This window comes from Neoarius graeffei, chromosome 7, assembly GCF_027579695.1.
Source record: "Neoarius graeffei isolate fNeoGra1 chromosome 7, fNeoGra1.pri, whole genome shotgun sequence".
Classification (NCBI taxonomy): Eukaryota; Metazoa; Chordata; class Actinopteri; order Siluriformes; family Ariidae; genus Neoarius; species Neoarius graeffei.
The window spans coordinates 74,157,848-74,185,775 of NC_083575.1; the positions used below are offsets into that span (position 1 = coordinate 74,157,848).

Sequence of the window (27,928 nt, forward strand, 5' to 3'; positions counted from 1 at the left end):
ACGTGCGAAATGGCGGATTTCTCAGGTATGTTTATAACTTTAATAATTTCTCCTTTTCTACCTTTATCATTCGCTCGAAACCCCTTTTGCACTGTTTCTTTTGCAAACATAGCATTGCTTCTTATGTATTTGAATCAGTTTCTTACCTGTCGACATGTCGTACGATTTTTCTTCTTTGCTTTACAGTACCACTCCAAGATTTTAGATTTCTTTTTCCTTTGGTACTTGCTGTTCGATAATCAATTTCTTTCGGCAGCAACCAACTTGAGTCCAAAAAACTCTTTTATAGCCAATGATTCGCTTTAACTTAGGACAGACGTTAAAACCACAGACTTTTTCCAAGTACACACGAAAATTCGGGTCAAAAAAGACAGTAGAAAAGGTAAAAACAGCTATTATAGAAATGGATTGCTTCGCATCGCCAGTCAAACTTTTATGGTTGTCAAGGAATGTCAAGTTAGCTTGCCCACCACGGGCTTGTTGCTACAGTATGGGGAAAATTGACACGTGACCAATTCCTGCAAACGGCCTATTTTATTCTTAGTGAGGGCGGTGATGGCGAGGAGCTAAGGAACTACAAAAGCACGGAGGCGTAGAATTATCTACACAGTAATAAAATTAGCAAAAGTATGTGTAAAAGAGAGGGCGAGTTTGTTTGCTCAAAGGCTGAGGTTGAGCAAAGCCAGAGCATGAATAAACCCAAACACCTGGCTTGGGTAATGGCATGATAAAAGCCTCAACGCTAACTTTTGACACCGTTTTTGAGGCCATTTAACTTTTGCCCCCCTTGAGTTTCCTTTCGCACTAAAATTTTGCAGTATTTCGGCAAGTTTTCAAGTACATGGTTCAAGACAATACTGATGTATTTTCTAGGGGTATAATTGAGTTATTTATGCCATGTACACACGTAGCCGGGTATTTTTAAAACCGAACATTTTCCCCCCCTCCGTTTATAAAAATGTTTTATCCACACCACCTCGTCTTCGAAAAAAATCCCTTCCACACATAACCGAACATCTGCGTTTTCAATCACATTCATAAGCATTCCAAACCTGTAGATGGCATTATTTCCCCAAATCCTCCCCCCTAATCACATCGCCTGTGCTCTTGGAGCAGTAGTTGGGCTTCTAAAATTAAAGATGTAAATAGCACCTGCACAATAATTAACGCTTTCAAGGCACTACTCCGATCCATTACTCTTTAGCTAGCCGCACACTACGCCGATTTTCAGCGTACCGAGCCAACTGAAGTCGCGAGTCAGGCGTAAAGACTAGTTTTCGATGGTACCGACTCATCTCACAGCCGATTCGAAAAACTAATCGGGAGCCAGACTGATCGGCGAGAGTCGCTAGCAATAGCCAATCATATCTTTCGCATATAACACGTGACATCATTAAACACAATTTCTAGCGTGAGGAATACGTGTTGGTAGCACCTAATGCAGGTATATACTGTAATTCCATAGACTGAAGCTTTATCCATAGACACAGTGGGCTGGAAAGCCACTCTGCTCAAGTTGTGTGGCTGAATTCCAAATCGCTTTAACTCCCCTATATAAGTGCACTATTTAAGGTTGGGAATAATAGCTCATGCAGCCTAGATAGTGCGCTACATATTCCATGTTGTGTCATTTGTAATTCAGCCTGTAGCATCTTCAAGTGTTGGATTTAACAGTAACTATATCCAATAGCCAATCACAAAGCTATTAAGATGTCACGTGTCGCTTCAATCGCGACTGCACTCGTCAACAGTCGGGCGATATGTGCGTGCCCTGTCGGGAGTCGGCTCTGAAATGGGTCGGTTCGGTACCGCGTGGATCGCCGTGGTGTGCGGCTAGCTTAAGTCCATGCTTAATCTGGCTTCTGCAGTAAACAAAGGTCGCACGTTTGACGTCAGGGCAGATTTGTTGTCATTTTTTTGGCACAGATTGTGACATTCTAAAACGCAAACCTCCGGTTATCTCTGTCCACACGAAAAGGCATACACGGAGTTTTCAAAAATCTTCACTTTGCCCGGAGTTTTTTTAAATATTCGTTTTTGATGTGTTTTCATGTGGATGACAGGCCAAAACGTAGAAAAATATCTTCGATTTAGCAGATACCCGGCTACGTGTGGACGGGGTCTTAGACACAAGTCCATGTGTGTTTTGTTTTTTGTTTTTTAAAAACCAACATTTATTTTTAAAAACATTTATTTCTGCAACAGAAGAACAAGACAAGCCCTGAAAACATGAAACATAAATCAGTATCATTATATGTAAGACTTAGGTATGGTACGGTACGAGTACATAATACATCTTTTTATATAGAGTTTAGGACACAAAACGCACTTTGTTTTGCCGATAACAACGACTAACAATATTGCAAAGATTAATTATAAAACTAAAAACATTATAAAACAGGAGTCTGTACTGCAGTACTGTCTTATTCAGTTTGCCATTGCATTTAGGAGGAAATTAAACAACCTTTATAGTGTGGTTTACTGTTTGAGACACAAAAGCATCTCTTTCCATTCATTGAACGTACTTATCACTAGCTTTTTTACATACATTATATATACACACACACACACACTACCGTTCAAAAGTTTGGGGTCACCCAGACAATTTTGTGTTTTCCATGAAAAGTCACACTTTTATTTCCCACCATAAGTTGTAAAATGAATAGAAAATATAGTCAAGACATTTTTCTGGCCATTTTGAGCATTTAATCGACCCCACAAATGTGATGCTCCAGAAACTCAATCTGCTCAAAGGAAGGTCAGTTTTATAGCTTCTCTAAAGAGCTCAACTGTTTTCAGCTGTGCTAACATGATTGTACAAGGGTTTTCTAATCATCCATTAGCCTTCTGAGGCAATGAGCAAACACATTGTACCATTAGAACACTGGAGTGATAGTTGCTGGAAATGGGCCTCTATACACCTATGGAGATATTGCACCAAAAACCAGACATTTGCAGCTAGAATAGTCATTTACCACATTAGCAATGTATAGAGTGGATTTCTGATTAGTTTAAAGTGATCTTCATTGAAAAGAACAGTGCTTTTCTTTCAAAAATAAGGACATTTCAAAGTGACCCCAAACTTGAAGTCAACCTGGGAAAACTTAGAGGGCACCAGCGACCACTTGTCGTGATGAAAAGCACTAATGCGCATGTGTGCCTGAAGTGAGCCAATCAGAATCGCCATTACAAATCGGGAAGAAAAAAAACAAAACGGCGAGGATGCTGGTTAATGCGTCTTGTTTTTTGTAATGTACTCGCTCGAAAATCATTTTTGTGCTTAAAGAAGCCGACCATAGGTGTGCCCGAACGGGCCTAACTCGCTAAAATATTTCTGCCCAAGCATCTTGGTCGGGCAAATCAGGCATTCGGGCAATACCTGGCGTTAAGGCTTGTGATAGAAACAGTCGGTTGTTCCTGCATTGCAGGGTTCAGGAAATCCTGCAGTCATGCAGCAGCTGTTATCTTGTATTACTGGATTGGTTTACTAATAATGTAGTGTTTATATATTGTAAGTCACTTTGGATAAAAGTGTTGGCCAAATACCATCACCATAACTACAACCCCGATTCCAAAAAAGTTGGGACAAAGTACAAATTGTAAATAAAAACAGAATGCAATGATGTGGAAGTTTCAAAATTCCATATTTTATTCAGAATAGAACATTGATGACATATCAAATGTTTAAACTGAGAAAATGTATCATTTAAAGAGAAAAATTAGGTGATTTTAAATTTCATGACAACAACACATCTCAAAAAAGTTGGGACAAGGCCATGTTTACCACTGTGAGACATCCCCTTTTCTCTTTACAACAGTCTGTAAACGTCTGGGGACTGAGGAGACAAGTTGCTCAAGTTTAGGGATAGGAATGTTAACCCATTCTTGTCTAATGTAGGATTCTAGTTGCTCAACTGTCTTAGGTCTTTTTTGTCGTATCTTCCGTTAGATAATCCGCCAAATGTTTTCTATGGGTGAAAGATCTGGACTGCAGGCTGGCCAGTTCAGTACCCGGACCCTTCTTCTACGCAGCCATGATGCTGTAATTGATGCAGTATGTGGTTTGGCATTGTCATGTTGGAAAATGCAAGGTCTTCCCTGAAAGAGACGTCGTCTGGATGGGAGCATATGTTGCTCTAGAACCTGGATATACCTTTCAGCACTGATGGTGTCTTTCCAGATGTGTAAACTGCCCATGCCACACGCACTAATGCAACCCCATACCATCAGAGATGCAGGCTTCTGAACTGAGCGCTGATAACAACTTGGGTCGTCCTTCTCCTCTTTAGTCCGAATGACACGGCGTCCCTGATTTCCATAAAGAACTTCAAATTTTGATTCGTCTGACCACAGAACAGTTTTCCACTTTGCCAAAGTTCATTTTAAATGAGCCTTGGCCCAGAGAAGACGTCTGCGCTTCTGGATCATGTTTAGATACGGCTTCTTCTTTGAACTATAGAGTTTTAGCTGGCAACGGCGGATGGCACGGTGAATTGTGTTCACAGATAATGTTCTCTGGAAATATTCCTGAGCCCATTTTGTGATTTCCAATACAGAAGCATGCCTGTATGTGATGCAGTGCCGTTTAAGGGCCCGAAGATCATGGGCACCCAGTATGGTTTTCCGGCCTTGACCCTTACGCACAGAGATTCTTCCAGATTCTCTGAATCTTTTGATGATATTATGCACTGTAGATGATGATATGTTCAAACTCTTTGCAATTTTACACTGTCGAACTCCTTTCTGATATTGCTCCACTATTTGTCGGTGCAGAATTAGGGGGATTGGTGATCCTCTTCCTATCATTACTTCTGAGAGCCGCTGCCACTCCAAGATGCTCTTTTTATACCCAGTCATGTTAATGACCTATTGCCAATTGACCTAATGAGTTGCAATTTGGTCCTCCAGCTGTTCCTTTTTTGTACCTTTAACTTTTCCAGCCTCTTATTGCCCCTGTCCCAACTTTTTTGAGATGTGTTGCTGTCATGAAATTTCAAATGAGCCAATATTTGGCATGAAATTTCAAAATGTCTCACTTTCGACATTTGATATGTTGTCTATGTTCTATTGTGAATACAATATCAGTTTTTGAGATTTGTAAATTATTGCATTCCGTTTTTATTTACAATTTGTACTTTGTCCCAACTTTTTTGGAATCGGAGTTGTATAACCGTATTAACCATAAGCACCTAGATCTAGTCTAATAGAACTTTACCAACCAACTGTACCGTAATGTCTCTTGTATAGGCTCAAGAAGCAAAAGCTTGGTCAGAGAAGCACAGGCTAATCATTTTAATGCAGATCCTGTCAAACTTTACCATATTGGATGGTATTTGTAGGCGCTTTGTTTTACACTAGTACTTCAGCACTGGTCGCTCTTGGATTCTCTTGGCTACTGAGAGAGAGAGAGAGAGACTTTATTTATAATGAGGGTAACACTAAATAGCAATGCTAATAAACTTGTGGCCCTCCCTAAAATAAATGTATACAATATCTCATCTCATTATCTCTAGCCGCTTTATCCTTCTACAGGGTCGCAGGCAAGCTGGAGCCTATCCCAGCTGACTACGGGCGAAAGGCGGGGTACACCCTGGATAAGTCGCCAGGTCATCACAGGGCTGACACATAGACACAGACAACCATTCACACTCACATTCACACCTACGGTCAATTTAGAGTCACCAGTTAACCTAACCTGCATGTCTTTGGACTGTGGGGGAAACCGGAGCACCCGGAGGAAACCCACGCGGACACGGGGAGAACATGCAAACTCCACACAGAAAGGCCCTCGCCGGCCCCGGGGCTCGAACCCAGGACCTTCTTGCTGTGAGGCGACAGCGCTAACCACTACACCACCGTGCGGCCAATGTATACAATATAAACTATAAAAACTATTTACACTAAATTACAATAAAAACAATACGATAATCATATTAATAGATATAAATAAGAAACAAATCATTATAAAATTATGTTACAAAATGATATAAAAGACGCTGCTCAGAAAATGCCCGCTCTCTGAGAGATTCCTTAAAGGGCATAAGCTGTTCAATTCGCCTTGTAGAGAGAGGGAGAGTATTCCAAAGGCGGGTAGCAGAAACAGGAAAAAGTGCGCCCGCCTTCTGTCTCCCTTCTGTATTTTGGGCAGCGTAGATTAAGATCAGCGTAGCGCGTGCGTCTTTTGTTGGCATAGCTATTTAGAACAAGTTGCTCTCTAGAAAGGTAGGAACGTTACCATAAATCCGCTTATGAACAAGAGCGCATTTGTTTATCTTAAACTGTTCGTGTACTGGAATCCATCCAAGTCTATTAAACAGTTCCACAGATGATGCTCGCGGTTCTGTGAAAAGAATAACTCTGGCAGCGCGCTTCTGTAATTTAAGAATCCGATTTAGACATTCTTTATCGCACTCAGACCATACTGCACTACCATAATTAATGATTGGTTGAATTAAGGCATTATGGTATTTTTTACGTTGTGCTAACGGCAAAAACGATCTTATTTTCCTTAGAATTGCAATACGGGAGGCCACTTTTTGACATATTTTTTTCTACATGTTCGTGAAACGGAAGTTCACTATCTATATCAAGTCCAAGTAATGTTGCACTTGAGACATTATCTAGTGCTGTGGCGCTATTGCCCGCCTTAACGCACAGTTCTACACTTGTCTTCGAAGCAAGGCGCTTGCCCGTACTGAGGCTACATGCACTTATTGTAGCCTTGAGTTTGACCTTTCAGGGTCACTCAAGGTCAAAGATCATGGTGCCAAATGAAAGGCCATATGGGCGTTTCTATGTGCTCATAATAGTAAACATTTGTCTATCAGCAACTGTTTTTGAGTTTTGACTAAAAACGTCAGCGAAATGACCAGTGTAATGTTTGAATAATGTACAATATCTAAACAACAGTTAGACAGAATTAATGTTGTTGATTCAGGTCCAGAATGCAGTGGTTAGTGGAAAGACAGGAATCGCTTGTACAGATGAGCAGCGTATTGTGCTGGGCAACACGCCTTGCGAGTTCATTTGTGCTCAAAACGGATTCCGTTCATAAAATATTTAAGCTTTCGCGAGTTGTTTGTGCACCCGACAACAGCACACACTGAACCAGAAAAAGACATAATTTAAAAAGACGTTATCGTAGCTAGCTCCACTCGGCTACGTTCCGCTCCATCAGCATCGGCTGCTTGGATAAACCGGAGCTCAAAGACCGGCATCCGGGAGAGGCAGGTGTCATGGCGACCCCCATTGTCTCTTGCAGGAAAGCCGTGGATACTGACAGTAACAGTATTCTACATAAATGTTACTTCTATATGCAGATTTCATTTGTGTTATGTAACATAGCTTAGATGTTTATTTTGATTGTAACTGAGGGCCCGTTTACACGAGGACGCTGTCGGGTAAAAACAACTAAATATTTTATCGGAAGTGCCTTTCGTCTTCATGGGGACGGCGTTTCCGAGGCTGAAAAACGGAAAAAATTGAAAACGCCTTCCAGAGTGGATAAGTTTAAAAACAGCCCCCGTTGCATATCCGTCTAAACTACCCAATACGCGAAACTCTGCTCGGATCTGCTCACGTCGGGTACGCGTTTACGTCATACATATGTCATATACTGTACATGCCAGCCCGGGAAGTAAGAAAGTAAGTAAAAAAGTAAGAGCATGTCTGATTACATCGATCCAACGGACCTTCAAGCTGCTCTGGCAGCTTTAATAAACGTCCAGGAGTCCTTCGAACATCTATACCGAATCTGCACATATACCGTTAATGAACAGAGGCGGGTATAGCATGCTCTTACTTTTTTACTTACTTCCTTACTTACCATAGCCTAGTAGTCAAAGTTTTCACGGCGCAGATGTGCAGATCAGACAAGACGGAAGACGTTGCGCATGCGTGCAGACATAGCGGAGGTCTTTCACAGCACCACCGAGCCGCCTGGCATGCACATCCAGTTGAATTCCACACATTTATGCGTCACCGTATAGACGCAGATTTCCTCCTTGAAAACGGTCGTGTAGACGCGGAAAAAAGTGAGAACGAAAACGGACTTTTGCGTTTTTGTTTCAGACCGTGTAAAGTGGGCCTGAATGCTTTCTTAGAGTGCTGCGCTTACAAATTTCATTCCCATTTTATACGTTTATTCCTTGCGTAATCTGTGACATGATGATGAAGCCAAACACATTAGCCGAACTCTATCATCGAACCATACGGACTTCACTACTCCATAATGCTGATTGTTGCATTGCTAAAATCTTCTACAATCTTGGCCTATAATCACAATTAGCTCACAAAGATGTCTTTCTTGTGCCTGCCAGGAGCTGCACAACAGATTGATTGATTGACCATTCAGTTGTCTTGAATCACTTTCAACATGTCCAGCTCTTACTGTGGTGACAAAGTGAGCTCTAACATGTGCTGGGGTGTTTGTTTAACAGAGCAGCAGTACATCAGTGACATCCTGCAATACATTGGGCATGGGGATCCTCAGATTCGGGGAGCTACAGCCATACTGTGTGGAGCTTTGATCCAAGCCATCCTGCTCAAGACTCGCTTCAGCACGGAGACATGGCTCGCACGCCTCCACAGCACTACTGGTGAGAATCAGGGGGGGAAAAAAAAAACATGCTAAACTTCAAAAAGATAAAAATCAAAAAGAAATTCAGTATAACAAGTGTTACCTGGCAAAACAAACCTCGCCCGGCAGCACTTATTTTATACCTGTATGTTGATAATGGTAATATTTCTCAATCATCAGCTGTCACTTTATAGTCCTAATGAAAATCCATGACCTTGAGTTTGACATTTCAAAGTCAAAGATCATGGTGCCAAATGAAAGCCCGTATGGCACTTCCTATAAGTTGATAATGGTAAACATCTATCTACCGTCAACCGTTTTCAAGTTATAGCCCTCTGAAAACCCATGACCTTGAGTTTGACCTTTCAAGGTCCAAGATCGTGGTGCCAAATGAAAGGCCATATGAGAGTTCTTGTCTGTGAAGATTCTCAATCATCCAGGTCATAGTAAACTGTGGGTGGTAGAAAAGGGCAACTGGACTTGCTTGAAGATTCTTGAAAACGTTTCACCTCTCGTCCGAAAGGCTTCCTCAGTTCTGTCTGACTAATAGGACAGAACTTCCTCAGTTCTGTCTGACTCCCTATTAGTCAGACAGAACTGAGGAAGCCTTTCGGACGAGAGGTGAAACGTTTTCAAGAATCTTCAAGCAAGTCCAGTTGCCCTTTTCTACCACCCACAGCATATGGGAGTTCCTATATGCTCATAATAGTAAACATTTGTCTCTCAGCAACCGTTTTTGAGTTATAATGGAAAATGTTATTTTGACTGAAAGGTTGACTTTTCCGGTGACCTTCACCTTGACCCGATTACCCCCAAAATTTAATCAGATCATCTACGGACCATTGCCCACCTACCCTGAAAATTTGAAGTCAATGGGTGCAACCGTCTAGACGCTAGATTGTTAACAGACACAAACAAAGGTCATGGTTCCAAATGAAAGCCCATATATGACTTCCTATATGTTGATAATGATAAACATCTCTCTATCTATAACCATTTTTGAGTTATATTGGAAAATATGCAAATTTTAGCAATGACCTTGACACCCCCCTCCCCCCCAACTGCTAAGAAAACTCTGAGCGAGACCCCATCATGTAGCATATCAATGGAAGCAGAATTGAAAGATGAACATTTTGGAATTGGTTTGAAGTAAATATGATGAATATGAAGGAAGATATGAAAAAAAAAAGATTTTGACTTTTTGGTGACCTTGACCGGATGACCCTCAAAATGTTGGAGGTTCTATTTGAGACCAATGTCCATATATCTTGAAAGTTTCATGAAGATTGATCCAGCCATTTTCCCGTAACGTTGCTAACAATAAAAGAAAGAAACCCCATTGAAAACAGTACCTCGCCCCCTGGTGGACTCCGTTCCGGGTGAGCTAATTAGGAGAATTAGCACAGCTTAAATGAAAACCCCCACCCTGAAACATTAATGATGAGCGCATTAAATACGTTTACCGTACAACTGAAATATTTGTCATGTGTTCAGTAGTTTCATTGTTCCTGCGAGAAGTTGATGTCCGTTGTTTCAGCAACAGCAAAAAAAAAAAAAAAATACAGGTCACGTCTTGCTGTTAAAATCTGAAAACCAACCAGCAAGAGCTTCCTTTTTTTAATTCACCTTATTTCAGCAGGGATCACTGCCATTATTGAGAAGCGTAGAGGTCGTGGAGAGAGCACATGTTTGACCCAAGGTCCCAGAATGCAATACAGCTGTGCTGAGCCATGGCAGAGACTCTGCTCGGCTAGCGAGATGACAAACGATAGTGGTATTAGCATGACAGTTAAAACTTTGGAACTGTATCTGTTTGAGCAGAGTGTACAAATGAGGAAGGAAGAGCGCTGGACAGACAAAAGAACTAAAGAGCTGCTTTACGACATGAAGTCCGACTGCCGCAAACCTTTAGGTACAATTTCAGTCATCGCTTTATCTCGTCGTCTTGTGCATTCTTTTTCTTTATGTCCAAGGAACCAAAGTGTCTCTGGAAGACATTGTACCCTTACTACAGCGCAGTCTGAAGGATGAGTCCTCCGTGACGTGCAAGATGGCCTGTTCGGCTGTGAGGGTAAGGACACGCGTGCATGTTCATGCCATGGCAATGGAGCAAATCTGCTACACATGGATATATTAAAATAGAAAATAGTTTTCTCTACACTCATGTGTGTTTCTTGTTTCAGCACTGTATCATGGCTCTGTGCAGCAGCAGTCTAAGTGAGCTGGGTCTGCAGCTCCTCATTGACCTCTTGACCCTGAGGGATTGCTCTTATTGGCTGGTCCGTAATGAGCTGCTAGAAACCCTGGCAGAAGTGGACTTTCGGTAAGATGAGGCTGAGGTTAACTCGGCTTCGTTATACCCCCGCTCTGAAAGAAGGGGGGTATGCTGGTTTACCTCTGTCCGTATCTCCATCCGTCCGAAACTATGGAATCAATTTTGTGCCAAAACGTTCATACAATACTTTTGAAATATCAAACAAAAACGACAAATCAAAATACAACAAAAAAGGTCAATTTTTTTAGACTGGCAAACAAATTATTCGTGTAATCGTGCAAAATATCAGTCTATTACTCTTCAGAAACCTTTTCTTTTTGTTCCACGTCTTTCTCAGTTTTGTTTGACGTAATTTATTTTGGTTGCGATTCCAGCTTTCTCGTTTGCGCTCCCTGACTTTTTGCTTGCAGTTTTGGCACAAACTTCACGTGTGGGTGGGCTGTCCAGGAATGCATTCCCATTGGCTAACTTGTGTTTGACTGACAGCTACGCTCAGCCATTCCCTACTCGGATTCTGGCGGACTGTTTGACGAGTGACCGATCCATTGACGGTAAACAAGGATCGAGTGGACTTCAGTGGCGACTATGATGTTGAATTAATTCAACAAAGTGTAAGTGCGGGACAAATGTGTTGTATGTGTTGCAGTAGTACACATTATGCAGGTGTTTTGTGGCAAGTCAAATGTTAGACTTGGCTCCACTACTCAATATAATAGCTGTCTTGCTAACGTTAAACACACCTGCATAATGTGTACTACTGCAACACATACAACACATTTGTGACGCCTCACCGAATTCAGGGACACATGTCGGCCGAAACGAATCCGAGATAATCGCAAAAGAAGCATTTTTTTTCGAAATTTGTGATTTTTGTTTTTTTCCATCATGTGCAAGTTGAGATCTTGAAGAATGCAATCAGTATTTCAGATAATAGATTGTTTTGTTGGAAAAGCATGCATTTTTTGTTGCAAATTGTCTCGTTTTTGTCAGGACTGTAGCCTGCTGGGGGGTGTGGGTAAATTACCATATGGGCCATTCACATGATGATTTAAGTCTTTTTTTTTTTTTTTTTTCTGCGAATCAGCTGTATGATCCGAGTTGAGCGCATGGCTGCTTAACTGCATACAGGCGTGTGATTTCACTATGGAATGAGTTACTAAACAGAGCGCAGAGGAGCAAACACCGCGAAGCAAACAGACACACGGTATTTACATCGGAGATAACCACTTCTAGCAAAAAAAACCCGCAACCTCGTTTTCCAGATTGAATGGAATACTTGAATGATCGGATGATACACGGGCCGTTCTAGGACTACATTCCATCGGAGGCATTGGTGTGTGCAAGGCGCCGTTTCTCTTTCTGATGGGGTAAGTTTATTAATCTAAGGCTGTGTGGTTATTTTTGCATGTAACGGAGAGTGTTGTGGTTTGGTTAAGCCTAGGTCACAACCGGACGTACGATTTTTTGGCCGTGTGATTTTTGGCGTTTCCCAAATCGCTGCGGTTTTTTTTTGTTCACGGAGAAAGACGCGCGTTGGCTGTAAGTTTGTCTTGCAACCTGAAAAAAATGTAAGCGCCCGTAGAGTTTGTTTGACATGACAAAGAACCTCTGCGGCCGGTCTGCGGCTCGAAAATCAGCACGTCACACACGCGCTCTCGTGCTTTTCACACGCGTGCTCTCGTGCGTTTCATGCGCGCTCTCCGTGTGTTTCTTGCGTTTTTTGCGTGTAGACTGGCCGTAGGAGCACGGTACGGCCGGTTGTGACCGAGGCTTTACATGAAACTAGTGTTGTGTTAGTTGTGTCATCATCGTGCTATCTTTCTTTCTTACGGTGTGAGTAATTTTTCAACCACAAAGCGTTAAAGTATACTTTAGGACTTATTTTTGTACTTCATAATTGTGTTGGGCATACTTTGCACGGAAGGAAAATTGACGTGGTGATCTTTGTTTACATGAAAGTAGTATCGTGCTAGCTCGTAGGGGGTAGGGCTTTCCTTAATGTCATGCAAATGAGCACCATTATGTGCCCGCCCTGCACCCAGAGTAGCTGAGATGGAAAACTTTGAGGGTGATTTTCTCCCTTTTCTGTTTTAAGAGGTATACACTTTCAAAAGGCCACACATTCTTCAAATATTGTCAGATCTCCACATGGAAGGCATCATTGGAAAGCTTAGAAACTGTACTTTCTGAATCTGTCAATAACTCAAAATGCCCCCGGGCCGACATGTGTCCCTGGATTTTGTGTTCTGCCACATTTGTCCCGCACTTACACTTTGTTGCATTAATTCAGCATCATAGTCGCCACTGAAGTCCACTCGATCCTTGTTTACCGTCAATGGATCGGTCACTCGTCAAACAGTCCGCCAGAATCCGAGTAGGGAATGGCTGAGCGTAGCTGTCAGTCAAACACAAGTTAGCCAATGGGAATGCATTCCTGGACAGCCCACCCACACGTGAAGTTTGTGCCAAAACTGCAAGCAAAAAGTCAGGGAGCGCAAACGAGAAAGCTGGAATCGCAACCAAAATAAATTACGTCAAACAAAACTGAGAAAGACATGGAACAAAAAGAAAAGGTTTCTGAAGAGTAATAGACTGATATTTTGCACAATTACACGAATAATTTGTTTGCCAGTCTAAAAAAAATTGACTTTTTTTTTTGATTTGTCGTTTTTGTTTGATATTTCAAAAGTATCGTATGAACATTTTGGCACAAAATTGATTCCATACGAAACACCCTTTTTCTCAGCAACCACAAATCATAGCCACTTGGTACCAAACTTCAGCTTGAGGTTCTGTACCGTTTTCAGGTCTGCCGCACATCAGCTTCCTGTTTACCGACCGAATGTATTTATGAAACATGTAGCGTGGATTTACAAAATTTTCCTCACACTTTTCTCAGTAACTACAAATCACAACTGCTTGATATTTGGTACTGAGCTTCAGCTTGGGGTTCTATACCGTGTGTACCATTTTCAGGACTGTCCCACATCGACTTCCTGTTTACTGACTGAATGTATTTAAGAAACATTTCGGATGGATTTCAACGCATTTCAAGAAGTAGAATGCCATTTCAAAATGACAGTTTACCAGGATGCTATTTCAAACCGCTGGGGAGAGACACTGCTCTTTACTTACTTGTTTGAGCGTTAATTCCGTTCTAATAAGTGTCCGATTGCTTGCATTCTGATATGAGCGGTGGTATACGTAAGTGAGCAATAACTCACAGTTGATCTTGTTCGTCATACCATGCTTAATACTCATCTTAAAATATGAAGATTGCAAATGTGTTGCTTTAACATTACATCACTACATTGTTAAAGCAGTGGTAAAGACTCTAACATGGCTACTCTTGATTGCAGGTTAGTCTGCTTCTTGGAGAGGAAAACAGAGAAGTTGCACAGAGGAGAGCATCACTACACTGGGGTAAAGCCACACAAACCTCACTCTCACTGGAAATAATACATTTTTATGATCAAGTCTGTCTAATGCTACAATGTCAGTCTTCTGCTTTACGGTCACTCCCTGTGCCTGTAGTACACCAGTGCCATCAGACTGCATTGTCACTTATTTATTTATTTAAAAATCCTCAAGAACAGGGGTTCTCAACCTTTTCTGCTTTGAGGCCCACCTATTCATACTTGTAACGAGTTGGGGCCCATTAAAAAAGATCCCCAATTATTTGGGCTCATCTGTTCTATTAGAATCTAATAATCTATTGTCAAGTGTAATTAACGGAATGCAACATCACTCCCTGTTACAGATGGGAGCCCAGGAATTAAATAAGTGCAATAAAAACAAACTGTTTTTAATTGTAGGTATTGTATTTAAAACTATATGGATGTGCTAGAAGTCAACGTAAAACCCTGCATGCAGGGCATTCTCACTCAAAACGGATCAATGATCCAAAAGTGGAGTCTGGTCCATTAACACAAGAACGGTAAACAAGCAAGTTATTAAAACCAAGAAGTCCACTCAAAAGAAGTGGATATACTGTAGAAACCACTCAATGGATTAGATCAGGGCTTTTCAAAGTGTGGGGCGCGCCTCCCCTAGGGGGCGCCAGAGTTCTTCAGGGGGGGCGCAACCTGAGGAAAAATAAACCAGAATAAGTTACTATTGCGGACATTTAGCGAACTTCAGCTCGCCTTTGGCAGAGACAAAATGGATCGATTTTTAGTACCTAAAACTACAGTGAGTGAGGAGACAGAGTCTGGGCCAAGCAAAAAAAAAAGTATGACTACGATTATTTAAAGTTTGGATTTTCACGGACTGGATCTGAAGATGCTCCACTGCCACAGTGTGTTGTCTGCCAAGAGGTGCTAGCTAACGATGTTATGAGATGTTTAAAATGTGTAAAACAAGATGATTTTTTTTTTTTAAAGCACAGATGTTTAAAATGTGTAAAAGAAAAAAATGTGTACAACCATTTTTTTTTTTTTTTAAAATACGAATGGAACATTAAGTATAGCAACAACAAAAATTGTAAGGGGTGGGGGGCGCTGTTGTTTATTTGCTCTCTGAGGGGGGGCTGACTCTCCCACACTTTGAAAACCCCTGGATTAGATCCTTACACGTTGAAAAAAAAAAAAAAAAGATTTTTCTTACAAGTTGGAAAATTATCCATCCGTTGAGTTCCCCGACATCTCAAACTACCTGGTGCTGCAGATATCGTTCTACACGGACAAACAGATGAAAACCTGGAAGAGCATGGAGGAGTATAACTTTTTATATGTGGCTGGGTTCAAGGTCTGGGGATCAGGACAAGACAAGATAGACAGCAGTATAGATGGAGCCAAGCGCAGGAAGAGTGTTTCTTAGGAGGCGTAATATTTACAAAAAACACAAACGGAAGCAGAATCATAAAGCAGAGTATTTAAACAGCATTATAAACATTGCTTGAAAAAAACGTGACGGTGATGATGAGATTTTGCAAAGCCTCTGTGAAAACAGCGTCCGTATCTGCTGATTGCACTCAAATTGGTGTCAGGTGTTTCCCATAACGACTGGGTCCTAAGAACATGCACCACACGCTCCGTGAGTGCACACGGCCGGTTGAGCTGCACCAGACTCAAGTGCGCAAAGGCGTGACAGTCAAGTGTTCGTGTGCTGTGTGACCGCAACTTTTACCGTAGCTCATGTGTATGTCACCATGCATCGCCGCCAAAATGCCTCATTTTCATCGATAACCCATCGCAAAGCATCGCGAGCTGTAGTGTGACCGTAGCTTAATGAGACGGATGTGACGTTGGATGCAATCCAGCAATTGTACCCTAGTAGTAATTGAGTAAAAATTAGCTTCAACATGGGGGATGGGGGGTGTAAAAATATTCACGGCCCACTAGATGGCCCAGTGGTTGAGAAACACTACTCGAACACTGATATATATTTAGGAAACAAATGATTGGATTTCATTTTTGCATAGAATTATAGTTTGTAATGTACGTTTCTGTGTGTTCTCGATCTCTCAGTTGTTGCGTCTGCAGGACAGAGTATTAAAGGACGTAGTGCTTTACCTTCTTGGTGACGACGATCCACGTGTACGACACGTCGCGGCTTCTATTGTTCCCAGGTAAATGACTATAACCCTGTGTTCACAATAATGAACAATAAAGTCACAATGCAGTGACCATTCATATCAGTGCATTCACAAGTATAACACAGATTTATTCTATCCACATTCACTGGATATGAGCAATCGCGCGCTGTGATTGGCTACTCTACTACTAGTCTATCAGCTCATATACCGTGAGTAGAGAAAAACAAAATGGCGGAGCGTGTTGCTGAACCAACCGAGGACGAAATAAAAACTCGAAAACAAAACCCCGAAAAATACAAAAAAAATCCCCCCAGCAAAATATGGAATAAAAGCATTTTGATGGTAAGAACGTATCTTTTTTTTTTTTCTCCCAAGAATTATAATTAATTACATTTTTCACAAATTGCTACTGTCATTTTGCCGGTTTGTTTACACTCTAAGTGGAAATTATTTTGTCGATAGTTTTGTATAAAGTTTTTATTTATTTATTTATCGAATTTGCCACCCCCAAAAAAAGCTCCATTTCTCAAAATCCAGTGAATGTGGATAGAATAAAACAGTTATTCCTCTCGATCTCGTCGTACATGGCTTATAACCATCTCGGCACTATGCGCCTCGTCAGCGATCAGCTCATGTACGACTCGATTTCATGGAATAACTGTTAAATATGCTGCGATTTCAGTGTCCCCAGCAAGCTACAAGCAAGATAAAACTTAAAACCATGCTTTTGTTTTATTGTTCTGTCATGTACGAGCTCTCCTTAAAGAAGGATTTAGTTTCTTAGTCACTCTGGTGAATATACAGTGGTGGGCAAAAGTTTACATACCCCAACAGAATGTTTCGTTTCTTGCCTATTTCTAAGAGAAATTGAATGATAATACACAAAAACCTTTATTTCACTTGTGGTTAATGGTTGGCTGAAGCTATTTATTGCATTCATTACTGCGTTTACTCTTTGAAAACCATGAAAACAACAAAAACTACCTAAATGACCCTGATCAAAAGTTTACATACCCCTGTGAATTGGCCTGAGAACCTGTACACAATTTGACATAAACAGGACTGAATGGCCTTCACCTGTGATCTGTTTTCTTCTAATTAGTGGGTGAAAATAAGTCAGTAAATTGCTGGACTTTTGAGAGAACCTTTTATCCCTCATCCAGTGCTGCGCGTCATCTTTGAGATTGAGCCATGGGAAAATCAAGGAATTGTCAAAGGACCTGTGTGAAAAGGTAGTTGAACTTTATAAATCAGGGAAGGGATATAAGAAAATATCAAAGCAATTAAAAATGTCAGTCAGCACTGTTCAAACAATAATCAAGAAGTGGAAAGTCAGGGGCTCTGTAGACACCGAAGCCCGTTCAGGTAGACCAAGAAAAATTTCACCCACCACTGCTAGAAGAATTGTGCATGATGTAAAGAAGAAGCCCCAAATAACATCTGGTGAACTTCGAGATTCTCTGAAACAAGTTGATGTGGATGTTTCAAAGAGTACAATTAGGAGACTCTTGAGAAGAAATGGGCTGCATGGGAGAGTTGCCAGAAGAAAGCCCCTTCTATGCAAATGCCACAAAGAAGCCCGTCTACGATATGCCAGACTGCACAGAGACACACCCCAAACCTTCTGGCAAAAAGTTGTGTGGAGTGATGAGACCAAAATTGAACTTTTTGGGCACAACACTAAAGGCTACATCTGGTGAGGAATCAACAAGGCCTATGATGAAAAGTACACCATTCCCACAGTGAAACATGGTGGTGGATCTCTGATGTTTTGGGGATGCGTGAACTACAAAGGCACTGGAAATTTGGTAAGAGTTGATGGCAGGATGAATGCAGTCACTTATCAAAAAATACTGGAGGAAAATCTACACGCCTCAGCCCGGAAGCTGCGCATAGGACGAACTTGGACATTCCAGCACGACAATGAGCCAAAACACAAGGCCAAATCAACTTGTCAGTGGCTACAACAGCATAAAGTGAAGGTCTTAAAGTGGCCATCTCAGTCTCCTGACCTCAACATTATTGAGCCACTCTGGGGAGACCTCAAACGTGTAGTCCATGCAAGACAGCCCCAGACTTTACAGGAACTGGAGGCTTTTTGCCAAGAAGAATGGGCAGCTTTACCATCTGAAAAGATAAAGAGACTCATTGACAACTATCACAAAAGACTTCAAGCTGCTATTGATGTTAAAGGGGGAAATACACAGTATTAAGAATTGGGGTATGTAAACTTTTGATCAGAGTCATTTGTGTAGTTTTTTTTGTTGTCATAATGGTTTAAAAAGAGTTAACATTTTCTTGACAATAAATGGCTTCAGCCAACCATTAACCACAAGTGAAATAAAGTTTTTTTTTTTTTTTTTGTATTATCATCATTCAATTTCGTTTAGAAATAGGCAAGAAATGAAACATTCTGTTGGGGTATGTAAACTTTTGCCCACCACTGTATGTAACTAGTACAGTTGGCTTGTTTTTCTAATCTGCCAGCAAAGTGACACGAGTGATTTGTCATTTGCTTGGGCGGACATGCTTGCTTGTTGAAAGTACCAGGCATTCATCGACAAGGAACTCCTTTCTGAGATCATGTTGTCTTTATTGGCACACTGTACGCCTATTTATTATCCTGGTCCATAAAAAAAAAAAGAAGCCAAGCTATTATTTTTGCTGTCTGTGCTACCTGAGTTCAAGACAAGTCAAGTTTATTTGTATAACGCTTTTAACAATAAACATTGTCACAAAGCAGCTTTACAGAATTTGAACAACTTTAAATATGAGCGAATTTCATCCCTAATCTATCCCCAATGAGCACGTCCGTGGCGACGGTGGCAAGGAAAGACTCCCTCAGATAACATGAGGAAGAAACCTCGAGAGGAACCAGACTCAAAAGGGAACCCATCCCCATCCGGGCAACAACAGACAACGTGACTAACAGTCCTAACATAAAGTCAGCTTCGTTGATGCTATAAACCCCTCACCGACGGAAACCCGAGCACAAAACCGTTCATGACAACCGTAGTCTCAAAGTCGGCAAGTCGGCTGCAGTCCCAAAGTCGGCAAGTCGGCTGCAGTCCCAAAGTCGGCAAGTCGGCTGCAGTCCCCAGCCACAAAAGCACCACTGCAAGAGTCCAGAGCGTCCTCCAGGCGCGACCCCCAACTGTCCTCGTGGGGCCGTCCTCCACAGGAGCGATGCGATGAGACTCCAACCAGACACAAAGCACCAGGATGGATCAGGCAGGTCCGAGGAGCAGAAGAGGTCAGCATCTCGATCCCAGGACCAACATGTAACTCAGAGGGACAGATTTGGGGGGGGGAGAAAATGCAGGTTGTTAGGTATGCCCAAAGAGTTCACACAGAGGGAGATTGCAGTCTTTTACCATTGGAATGCCAACAGTCTTTGTACCCTGTAAACATCTTTGTTTTTTCCCCACTTGACGTGAAAATGAAAAACCTGTGCGCGCTTCTTTCCAGGTTGGTGTCTAGGTTGTTCTACGATTGTGACCAGGCTCAGGCAGATCCAGTGGTGGCGATTGCACGTGATCAGAGCAGTGTCTACTTGCAGCTTTTAATGCACGAGACCCAGCCACCGTCTCAGTTTACTGTCAGCACCATCACACGGTAAAAACACTATCGATGCTTTAACGTGACATCACTGTCTAACATTTCAAGGTAAAATATTGCGAGATACGCCGTAACATTGCATACAGTGTCATGATCAATTGCGGAATGTGTTATATCTGAGATTTATTTATTTTTCCTCTCTAAATGACTGACTTGTGCAATGCATGTGTTTTCTGATAGGACATATCGAGGTTACAGTCTGTCACTGGGCGTTTCTGACGTTACAGTGGAGAACAACCTGTCACGAGTCATCACTGCTATCTCTCACGCGCTTACCTCTTCCACCTCTCGAGCTCTGACTGTAAGTTTCAGAAGGCTGAGACTTGAGTTCGGTTTCCTCTACAGCTATACAAATCAAGTCCATTGACAATTTCTTCAATTATACATGAAACTCGGGGCATAAATTTGTCTTGTGTTTTCTATTCTCTCTTCGAATCCAGTTTGGCTGCTGCGAGGCACTCTGTCTGCTATCCTTCACTTTCCCAGTGTGCACCTGGAGCACAGGATGGCACTGCGGCTTTGTCAGCTCCCCTGCGTTCCATTATGGCCGTTCCAGCCAGTACCGCACCCAAGCACGCTCCTACAGGTGAGCACTGTACTGTACGTGTGTGGTATTTTGTCAACAGTAAGTCGCTCCAAAGTATAAGATGCATCACCTAGAATGTGCGTGGGCTGAGAGAAAAATGTAATCTTATTGGTGCCCTTCCTCGAGCAAAATCATTCTCATGACACCTTCTGTCAGACTTAAGAGACATGTGTAACAAATAACAAACATCTATATAAAAATATAACAAAATATTAACAGGGCTTGACATTAACTTTTCAAGCCACTTGCACAGTCGGACAAGCAGCAAGATGTTTCTCTTGTCCTGACCATAACCTTTTTATTACCAGGTTTGTTGTACGCAATTCCAGGACTCGGACTCGAGTCCGACTCGTGACCTAATTTTAAGGACTTGTGACTCGACTCGGACTTGAGCACCGATGACTCGGACTCGTGCATTAACTGCATTCAGACTCGGAAAATGGAAACGAGGACTCGGATTTTTTCTTTATTTTTTTGTAGCATGCCATAATAATTTGGCATAAGATATTTATATCTACATTCATTGTGTACTAATTTCGTGCAAGAGTGTCACACCTGCACGCCTTGGCGCGTGCATTAGATAGACCCTCGGGCGCGCTCCGGACAGCGCATACCAAGTGGACTCTTGTGCCGTAAATGACTCTCACCTGCACAGGATTAAGGCGTAATCAGCACGCCAGTATACAAACTATGAAAACACACTCACTTTGCGAAGTATTGAGTTGTGTTGCTGACACATTACCGAGCCTTATTTCCTTGTTTGGTTTCCTGATTTGCTGTTTCTTGTCTTTTGATTCTGCCAAGTCTATGATAGCCTGTTTGTGCCTCGCTCGACCTATTTCCTGTTTTACAATTTTGCCTGCCGTTCTGGATTGTTTACCTTCTTCACTTGTATTAATAAACACACCTTCTGCACTTACATCCGTCTCCCAACCATCTCTGATCGAATACTTCGCACTCCCTGACAAACACTACGTTCAGACTGCAACCTGAAACGACCCATATCCGATTTGTTGTGAAATCCGATTTTTTTGTTAGGCCGTTCACATTACCAATTATATGAGACTTGTATGCGATCTCCAATATGAACAGAAAACGACCCAAAAGTGTCCCGCGTGCGCAAATTGACACGTAATAAGCACATCTACGTAATACGTAAACCAAAAAAAAAGCGCACTCCAAGTTTGCAAGTAAAGCATGGAGATGAGGCGAGACCTGGCGATGTGGTTTTTGTGGCGGCGGCGGAACTCACACAATAATCTGATTAATGTGGGCAGCAGACTAATGAGACCGAAGGTGTCAAATTACTGGAAATTTCCAGAACAATCTTATAATCTTGTAATACAGGATGGTTTCAGTTATAAATCAGTTATAGAAACTGTTTTATTAAATCAGGCTAACAGATCAACATCCAGGTCCCTACCAAATCCACCATTAGCTTGATCAATTCTATAAAAGTCTATTTAAATTCTGAAAACTGTACAAATGTTGTTGTTTTCCACCAAAGAGGCGGAATTAGCCAATGCAGAATAGTGACGTTTGTCTCTTGTTGATGACGTGTAGGTCGCATGAATGCGACCTGTCCGGTCAGACTGCAGTCGCATGTGAAAATAACGGATATGCATCGGATTTAGGACCACATATCCAAGCGGCCTGGGTCGCATGTGAAAAAATCAGATCTGTGTCGTTCAGATTGTCAATAACAAATCGGATACAGGTCGCATATGGGCAAAAAAATCGGATATGGGTCGTTTCAGGGTGCAGTCTAAACGTAGTCAAAGAGAAGCACATTCACCTGTTCATACGTCATGTTCAGGAACAAACTAATGTTAATGGCGCTAAAACAGCTGCCGTCAAATGGTGCGGTTGGAGTGTTGGACTCGACTCGGATCAATAGTGGACTCAACTCAAAATTTTCTTTAATGACTTAGACTTGAACACTGGAGACTGGACTTGGATACAACGCTGTTTATTACTACAGTGGTGCTTGAAAGTTTGTGAACCCTTTAGAATTTTCTATATTTCTGCATAAATATGACCTAAAACATCATCAAATTTTCACACAAGTCCTAAAAGTAGATAAAGAGAACCCAGTTAAACAAATGAGACAAAAATATTATACTTGGTCATTTATTTATTAAGGAAAATGATCCAATATTACATATCTGTGAGTGGCAAAAGTATGTGAACCTCTAGGATTAGCAGTTAATTTGAAGGTGAAATTAGAGTCAGGTGTTTTCAATCAATGGGATGACAATCAGGTGTGAGTGGGCACCCTGTTTTATTTAAAGAACAGGGATCTATCAAAGTCTGATCTTCACAACACGTTTTGTGGAAGTGTATCATGGCGCAAACAAAGGAGATTTCTGAGGAGCTCAGAAAAAGCGTTGTTGATACTCATCAGGCTGGAAAAGGTTACAAAACCATCTCTAAAGAGTTTGGACTCCACCAATCCACAGTCAGACAGATTGTGTACAAATGGAGGAAATTCAAGACCATTGTTACCTTCCCCAGGAGTGGTCGACCAACAAAGATCACTCCAAGAGCAAGGCGTGCAATAGTCGGTGAGGTCACAAAGGACCCCAGAGTAACTTCTAAGCAACTGAAGGCCTCTCTCACATTGGCTAATGTTCATGAGTCCATCATCAGGAGAACACTGAACAACAATGGTGTGCATGGCAGGGTTGCAAGGAGAAAGCCACTGCTCTCCAAAAAGAATGTTGCTGCTCATCTGCAGTTTGCTAAAGATCACGTGGACAAGCCAGAAGGCTATTGGAAAAATGTTTTGTGGACAGATGAGACCAAAATAGAACTTTTTGGTTTGAATGAGAAGCATTATGTTTGGAAAAAGGAAAACACTGCATTCCAGCATAAGAACCTTATCTCATCTGTGAAACATGGTGGTAGTATCATGGTTTGGGCCTGTTTTGCTGCATCTGGGCCAGGACGGCTTGCCATCATTGATGGAACAATGAATTCTGAATTATACCAGCGAATTCTAAAGGAAAATGTCAGGACATCTGTCCATGAAAGGAAAATGAGAAGGTGGGTCATGCAGCAAGACAATGACCCGAAGCACACAAGTCGTTCTACCAAAGAATGGTTAAAGAAGAATAAAGTTAATGTTTTGGAATGGCCAAGTCAAAGTCCTGACCTTAATCCAATCGAAATGTTGTGGAAGGACCTGAAGCGAGCAGTTCATGTGAGGAAACCCACCAACATCCCAGAGTTGAAGCTGTTCTGTACGGAGGAATGGGCTAAAATTCCTCCAAGCTGGTGTGCAGGACTGATCAACAGTTACCGGAAACGTTTAGTTGCAGTTATTGCTGCACAAGGGGGTCACACCAGATACTGAAAGCAAAGGTTCACATACTTTTGCCACTCACAGATATGTAATATTGGATCATTTTCCTCAATAAATAAATGACCAAGTTTAATATTTTTGTCTCATTTGTTTAACTGGGTTCTCTTTATCTACTTTTAGGACTTGTGTGAAAATCTGATGTTGTTTTAGGTCATATTTATGCAGAAATATAGAAAATTCTAAAGGGTTCACAAACTTTCAAGCACCACTGTATATATTTACTATTTCAATGAAAGGAAAGTGGTTAGCAAAGTTTATCAAAAAGCAGGTATAGTTATAATAATCATTATGCTTTAATGATTTTTTTTTCAATAAAACTAAGACTTTAACTGTAACAATAAAGAGAAACTATCCAATGCCCTGTTATGCTGCATGTGTTTTCATAACCTGTTACCTAATAGGCAATTTTAAGAGTTGGAATTGTCATCTTTTTCACTTTCTTTGGATGAAATGAAACGAAAGAAAACAAGTTGGACATGATAAGGGTGACAGAATCACACTGCAAACAAACTAAGTGAGTTCAGCGCTGTTGTAAATTTCCCGCAAAATATTTTACGACATTTTGTAATTGTTAATGTGTACCATGCAAAAGAAAAATGCAAGGAATGTCTAAATGAAATGAAGATTTACCACAGATATTTATTTTATTGCGGTATTTGACTAGCCTGGGAAATCCCGTGCTGCTTTGCACAATCGTTCCGATCTGAAAGGACAGCATGGAAACTATGGTCTAAAGGCTCGCCTGAGTTAGGGAGCCAATCAGAGAGTGGGGAGGGTGGAAAGACGGTGACGCGTACTACTCGACAAACGGAAGCTTGTAGTTTATTTGGGACTGTTTACGGATCACATTTAACATGGCGGCGAGCGATACGAACCAAACTTTCAATCAACCTTTAGACACTGTTCTGAATTAGTCTGGTTAACACCAGACCATATCACAAGTGAAATAAGTTCGGTGCCATTGTTTTCCTATTTTTGTTTTGCCTTCTCTTTCTCTTTCCTTCTCTTCTTCGTCTTCTTCGTCGCTCTAACTACGTCACCGGGTACAACTGCCATGATTGGCCATGGGCTACGTATACGCCAAATGATAGACATTCGCAACGTCCAATAAACCGCCGTTGACAATCGTAAACCACACCTCCCCTACGAGAAATTCAATAGGCGGATTCCAGACCATATTTCACTTGTGATATGGTCTGGTGTTAACCAGACTAGTATTTGACCACCGTTTCTCCGTTTTCATTGAATTCCAAGTCTAATGATCTATAATTAGGTATTACGATGTGGTTATTTTTACACACGCACCTGCTGTACTCGGCTTCCCGGAATTAAACGAAAACACGGCCGGATCGCTGAGGTGATTGAACTACTTTTGTTGCAACTTTATTGGTAAAATAATGCTTAAAAGCCTGGGAAACGTATACATACATACATACACACACACACACACACACACACACACACACAGCATACTCATTTCACACTATCTTGTTAACACTTATTACTCAAAGCCTTAATCTGTATCTCTCTCTCTCTCTCTCTCTCTCTCTCTCTCTCTCTCTCTAGTCTGTCTCAGAGCCAGAGTAGAATATTTACTATAAAAATGGGGATTTTCAACAAATATTCAACTTGTCCCGTTGGACATGTAGATGCGGATTTGACCGAACGTTTGGTTGTCCCGGACAGTCGGACTACCGTTAATGTCATGCCCTGATTAATGTTCCAGTAGAGCTTGTTTGTGGAAAGCATTCTAACTACTATATTGTAGTACTACCTAGCTAACATATAAACACCTGTTATGTTGCATTGCCTGCTAGATGGTAAAATAATGCCTAAAAGCCTGGGAAACATATACATACATACATACATACATACAGCATACTCATTTCACACTATCTTGTTAACACTTATTACTCAAAGCCTTAATCTGTATCTCTCTCTCTCTAGTCTGTCTCAGAACCAGAGTGGTAGCAGTGAAGACAGCCGCAGGTCGTTGATTGTGGGCGTGGCCAGCATGGTACTGTCCCTGCTCTCCTCGGCCTGGTTCCCGTTGGATCTCTCTGCCCATCAGGATGCCTTGATGCTGGCTGGAAACCTGCTTGCTGGTCTGCACCTACCTTCGACTGTCGATCATTAAATTTTGGTTTGACTGATGATAATCGACTGTCATTTCTGTTAATTTAATGCTGCGGTTTTAGCATGAGTACAAAAATTGAGCATCAGATATGTCAAACACTACAGTATCTCAACTTTAGGCATGGTGCTGTGGTCCAGCGACGCAGTGTCAGGGCTGAAAACCAATCAGGGCAGAGTGTGAGAGAATGCGAAAGTGTAAATAAAGAGGAGTCAGAGTCTGATATGATGCCATCAAGGTCAAAAAGCAAACAGGACTGATGGAAATTGTAAATCCTTATATCCTGTTGCCTTAAATTTGAATCAACTGGTGGCTTAAAAGGAGCAGATGTGTGACAAAAGTACCATAATCTTGAAGGTTCGTTCTTGTGGGTGTGAGATTTATTGCCTTACCTGTTTTTGTTTCCTTTCTGAAACTCAAGCTGCTGCACCAAAGTGCATGAAAAGCCCCTGGGGTGGTGAGGAAGAGTCCAGCTCCACTCCTTCCAAACAGGAAGAGGTGTGGCCTGCTCTGAGTGACCGTTCCGTAGTTGCTATGGCAGAGCAGTTGTTTTCACACTTGCTAAAGGTCCTCAACATCTGTGCACATGTGCTGGAGGACACTTCCCCAGGCCCTGCTGTGAAGGTAATATCAGGAAGGTCCTGAGCAGAACAACACTGCAGTAATTTTCTAAACAAGAAATGCTTTGAATATATATTTCATATTTGCATGTTTGATGATATTTTGGTATGTTATAAATCACTGTATGAAACTATACTTTTGATATCTTCAGTAAACCATTATTATTATTATTATTTTTAACCAGGCTACATTGCCATCGCTGGCCAACACTCCATCGCTGAGCCCAATCAGGCGAAAGGGCAAAGAGAAGGACACGACTGAACCCAGCGCCACTCCCCTGAGTCCAAAGAAAGGAGGAGAGACCAATGCAGGTAAGATGGGATGACCCATCACGCTTACTTCACAAGTATTTGCGTCAGTCCGGTCGCGTTTTCTTTGCCTGTTGTGGTCAGCAGTTCCATTAAGTAGTTGTCAGAAGTTGAACATGAAAGCCTCCTTAAAGGAGATACGCAGAACCTTTATTTTAAAATAAATTTCTGAGTGGATAGTATCTCCATCCTTGACTCTTGTATGCTGCATAAATAGGAATAAAAAAAATATATATTTAAGAGTTTAAATTATCCACAAAGTTGGCATCCGAGCTGCCCCGCTGAGCCAGCCAGCCCTGAGTGCGTGACGTCACGGCGGTAACCGGTTTTAAGGCCGAGGCCTTTGACAGCTATAGACCAAAGTCATATTGTATAAATAAAAATTTATGGTGAAAGTAAGAAATCCCGTTACCAACTTGCTCAACTAAGACTGATTTTGACTTCACTGATTGTGGGTTGACTCTCATTAAAACAGGATGGGTGTTATAACTTATGCAACATACATGTACATGCATGCATTTTCACTGATAAACCGTAAAAGGCTAATTAAATAATCAGATGAACTGAGACAATCACATTCTGAAGCAAATTAAATAATCTTATACCGCTAACTTAAACACACAATACAAGTTACATGTGTTTGTAACAGTTCCTAATGTGGGTGGAGCACAGAAGCACGGCAGGTGAGAGTTGATGTTTACACAAAACACTTTATTCAGCTTTTCAGCTTGCTTTTTACTCTTTCACTCGCTCACTCGCTCACTCACTCACTCACTCGCTCGCTCACTCACTCACTCACTCACTCACTCACTCACTCACTCACTCGTTCGTTATGGTTGGGGAGAGAGCCCCTTTCTCTGCTCTCTCTCCTTTTATGCTCCATTCCTGTAACAAACACACACATTAAT

At 41.6% G+C, this 27,928-nt stretch overlaps 1 protein-coding gene across 3 annotated transcripts in view; it reads left to right on the forward strand.

Annotated features, from left to right (window-relative positions):
- The window catches only part of htt (huntingtin), a 164,278-nt gene that overhangs the window by 53,352 nt on the left and 82,998 nt on the right, over positions 1–27,928 (forward strand). For all 3 annotated transcript variants that reach the window (XM_060926394.1, XM_060926395.1, XM_060926396.1), the window contains 11 exons: positions 8,439–8,597; positions 10,552–10,649; positions 10,762–10,901; positions 14,213–14,276; positions 16,322–16,422; positions 19,858–20,004; positions 20,188–20,308; positions 20,448–20,593; positions 25,905–26,062; positions 26,513–26,715; positions 26,897–27,023. In XM_060926394.1, coding sequence (XP_060782377.1) covers positions 8,439–8,597; positions 10,552–10,649; positions 10,762–10,901; positions 14,213–14,276; positions 16,322–16,422; positions 19,858–20,004; positions 20,188–20,308; positions 20,448–20,593; positions 25,905–26,062; positions 26,513–26,715; positions 26,897–27,023 — 1,464 coding nt within the window. The remainder of the gene's footprint in view (positions 1–8,438; positions 8,598–10,551; positions 10,650–10,761; positions 10,902–14,212; positions 14,277–16,321; positions 16,423–19,857; positions 20,005–20,187; positions 20,309–20,447; positions 20,594–25,904; positions 26,063–26,512; positions 26,716–26,896; positions 27,024–27,928) is intronic.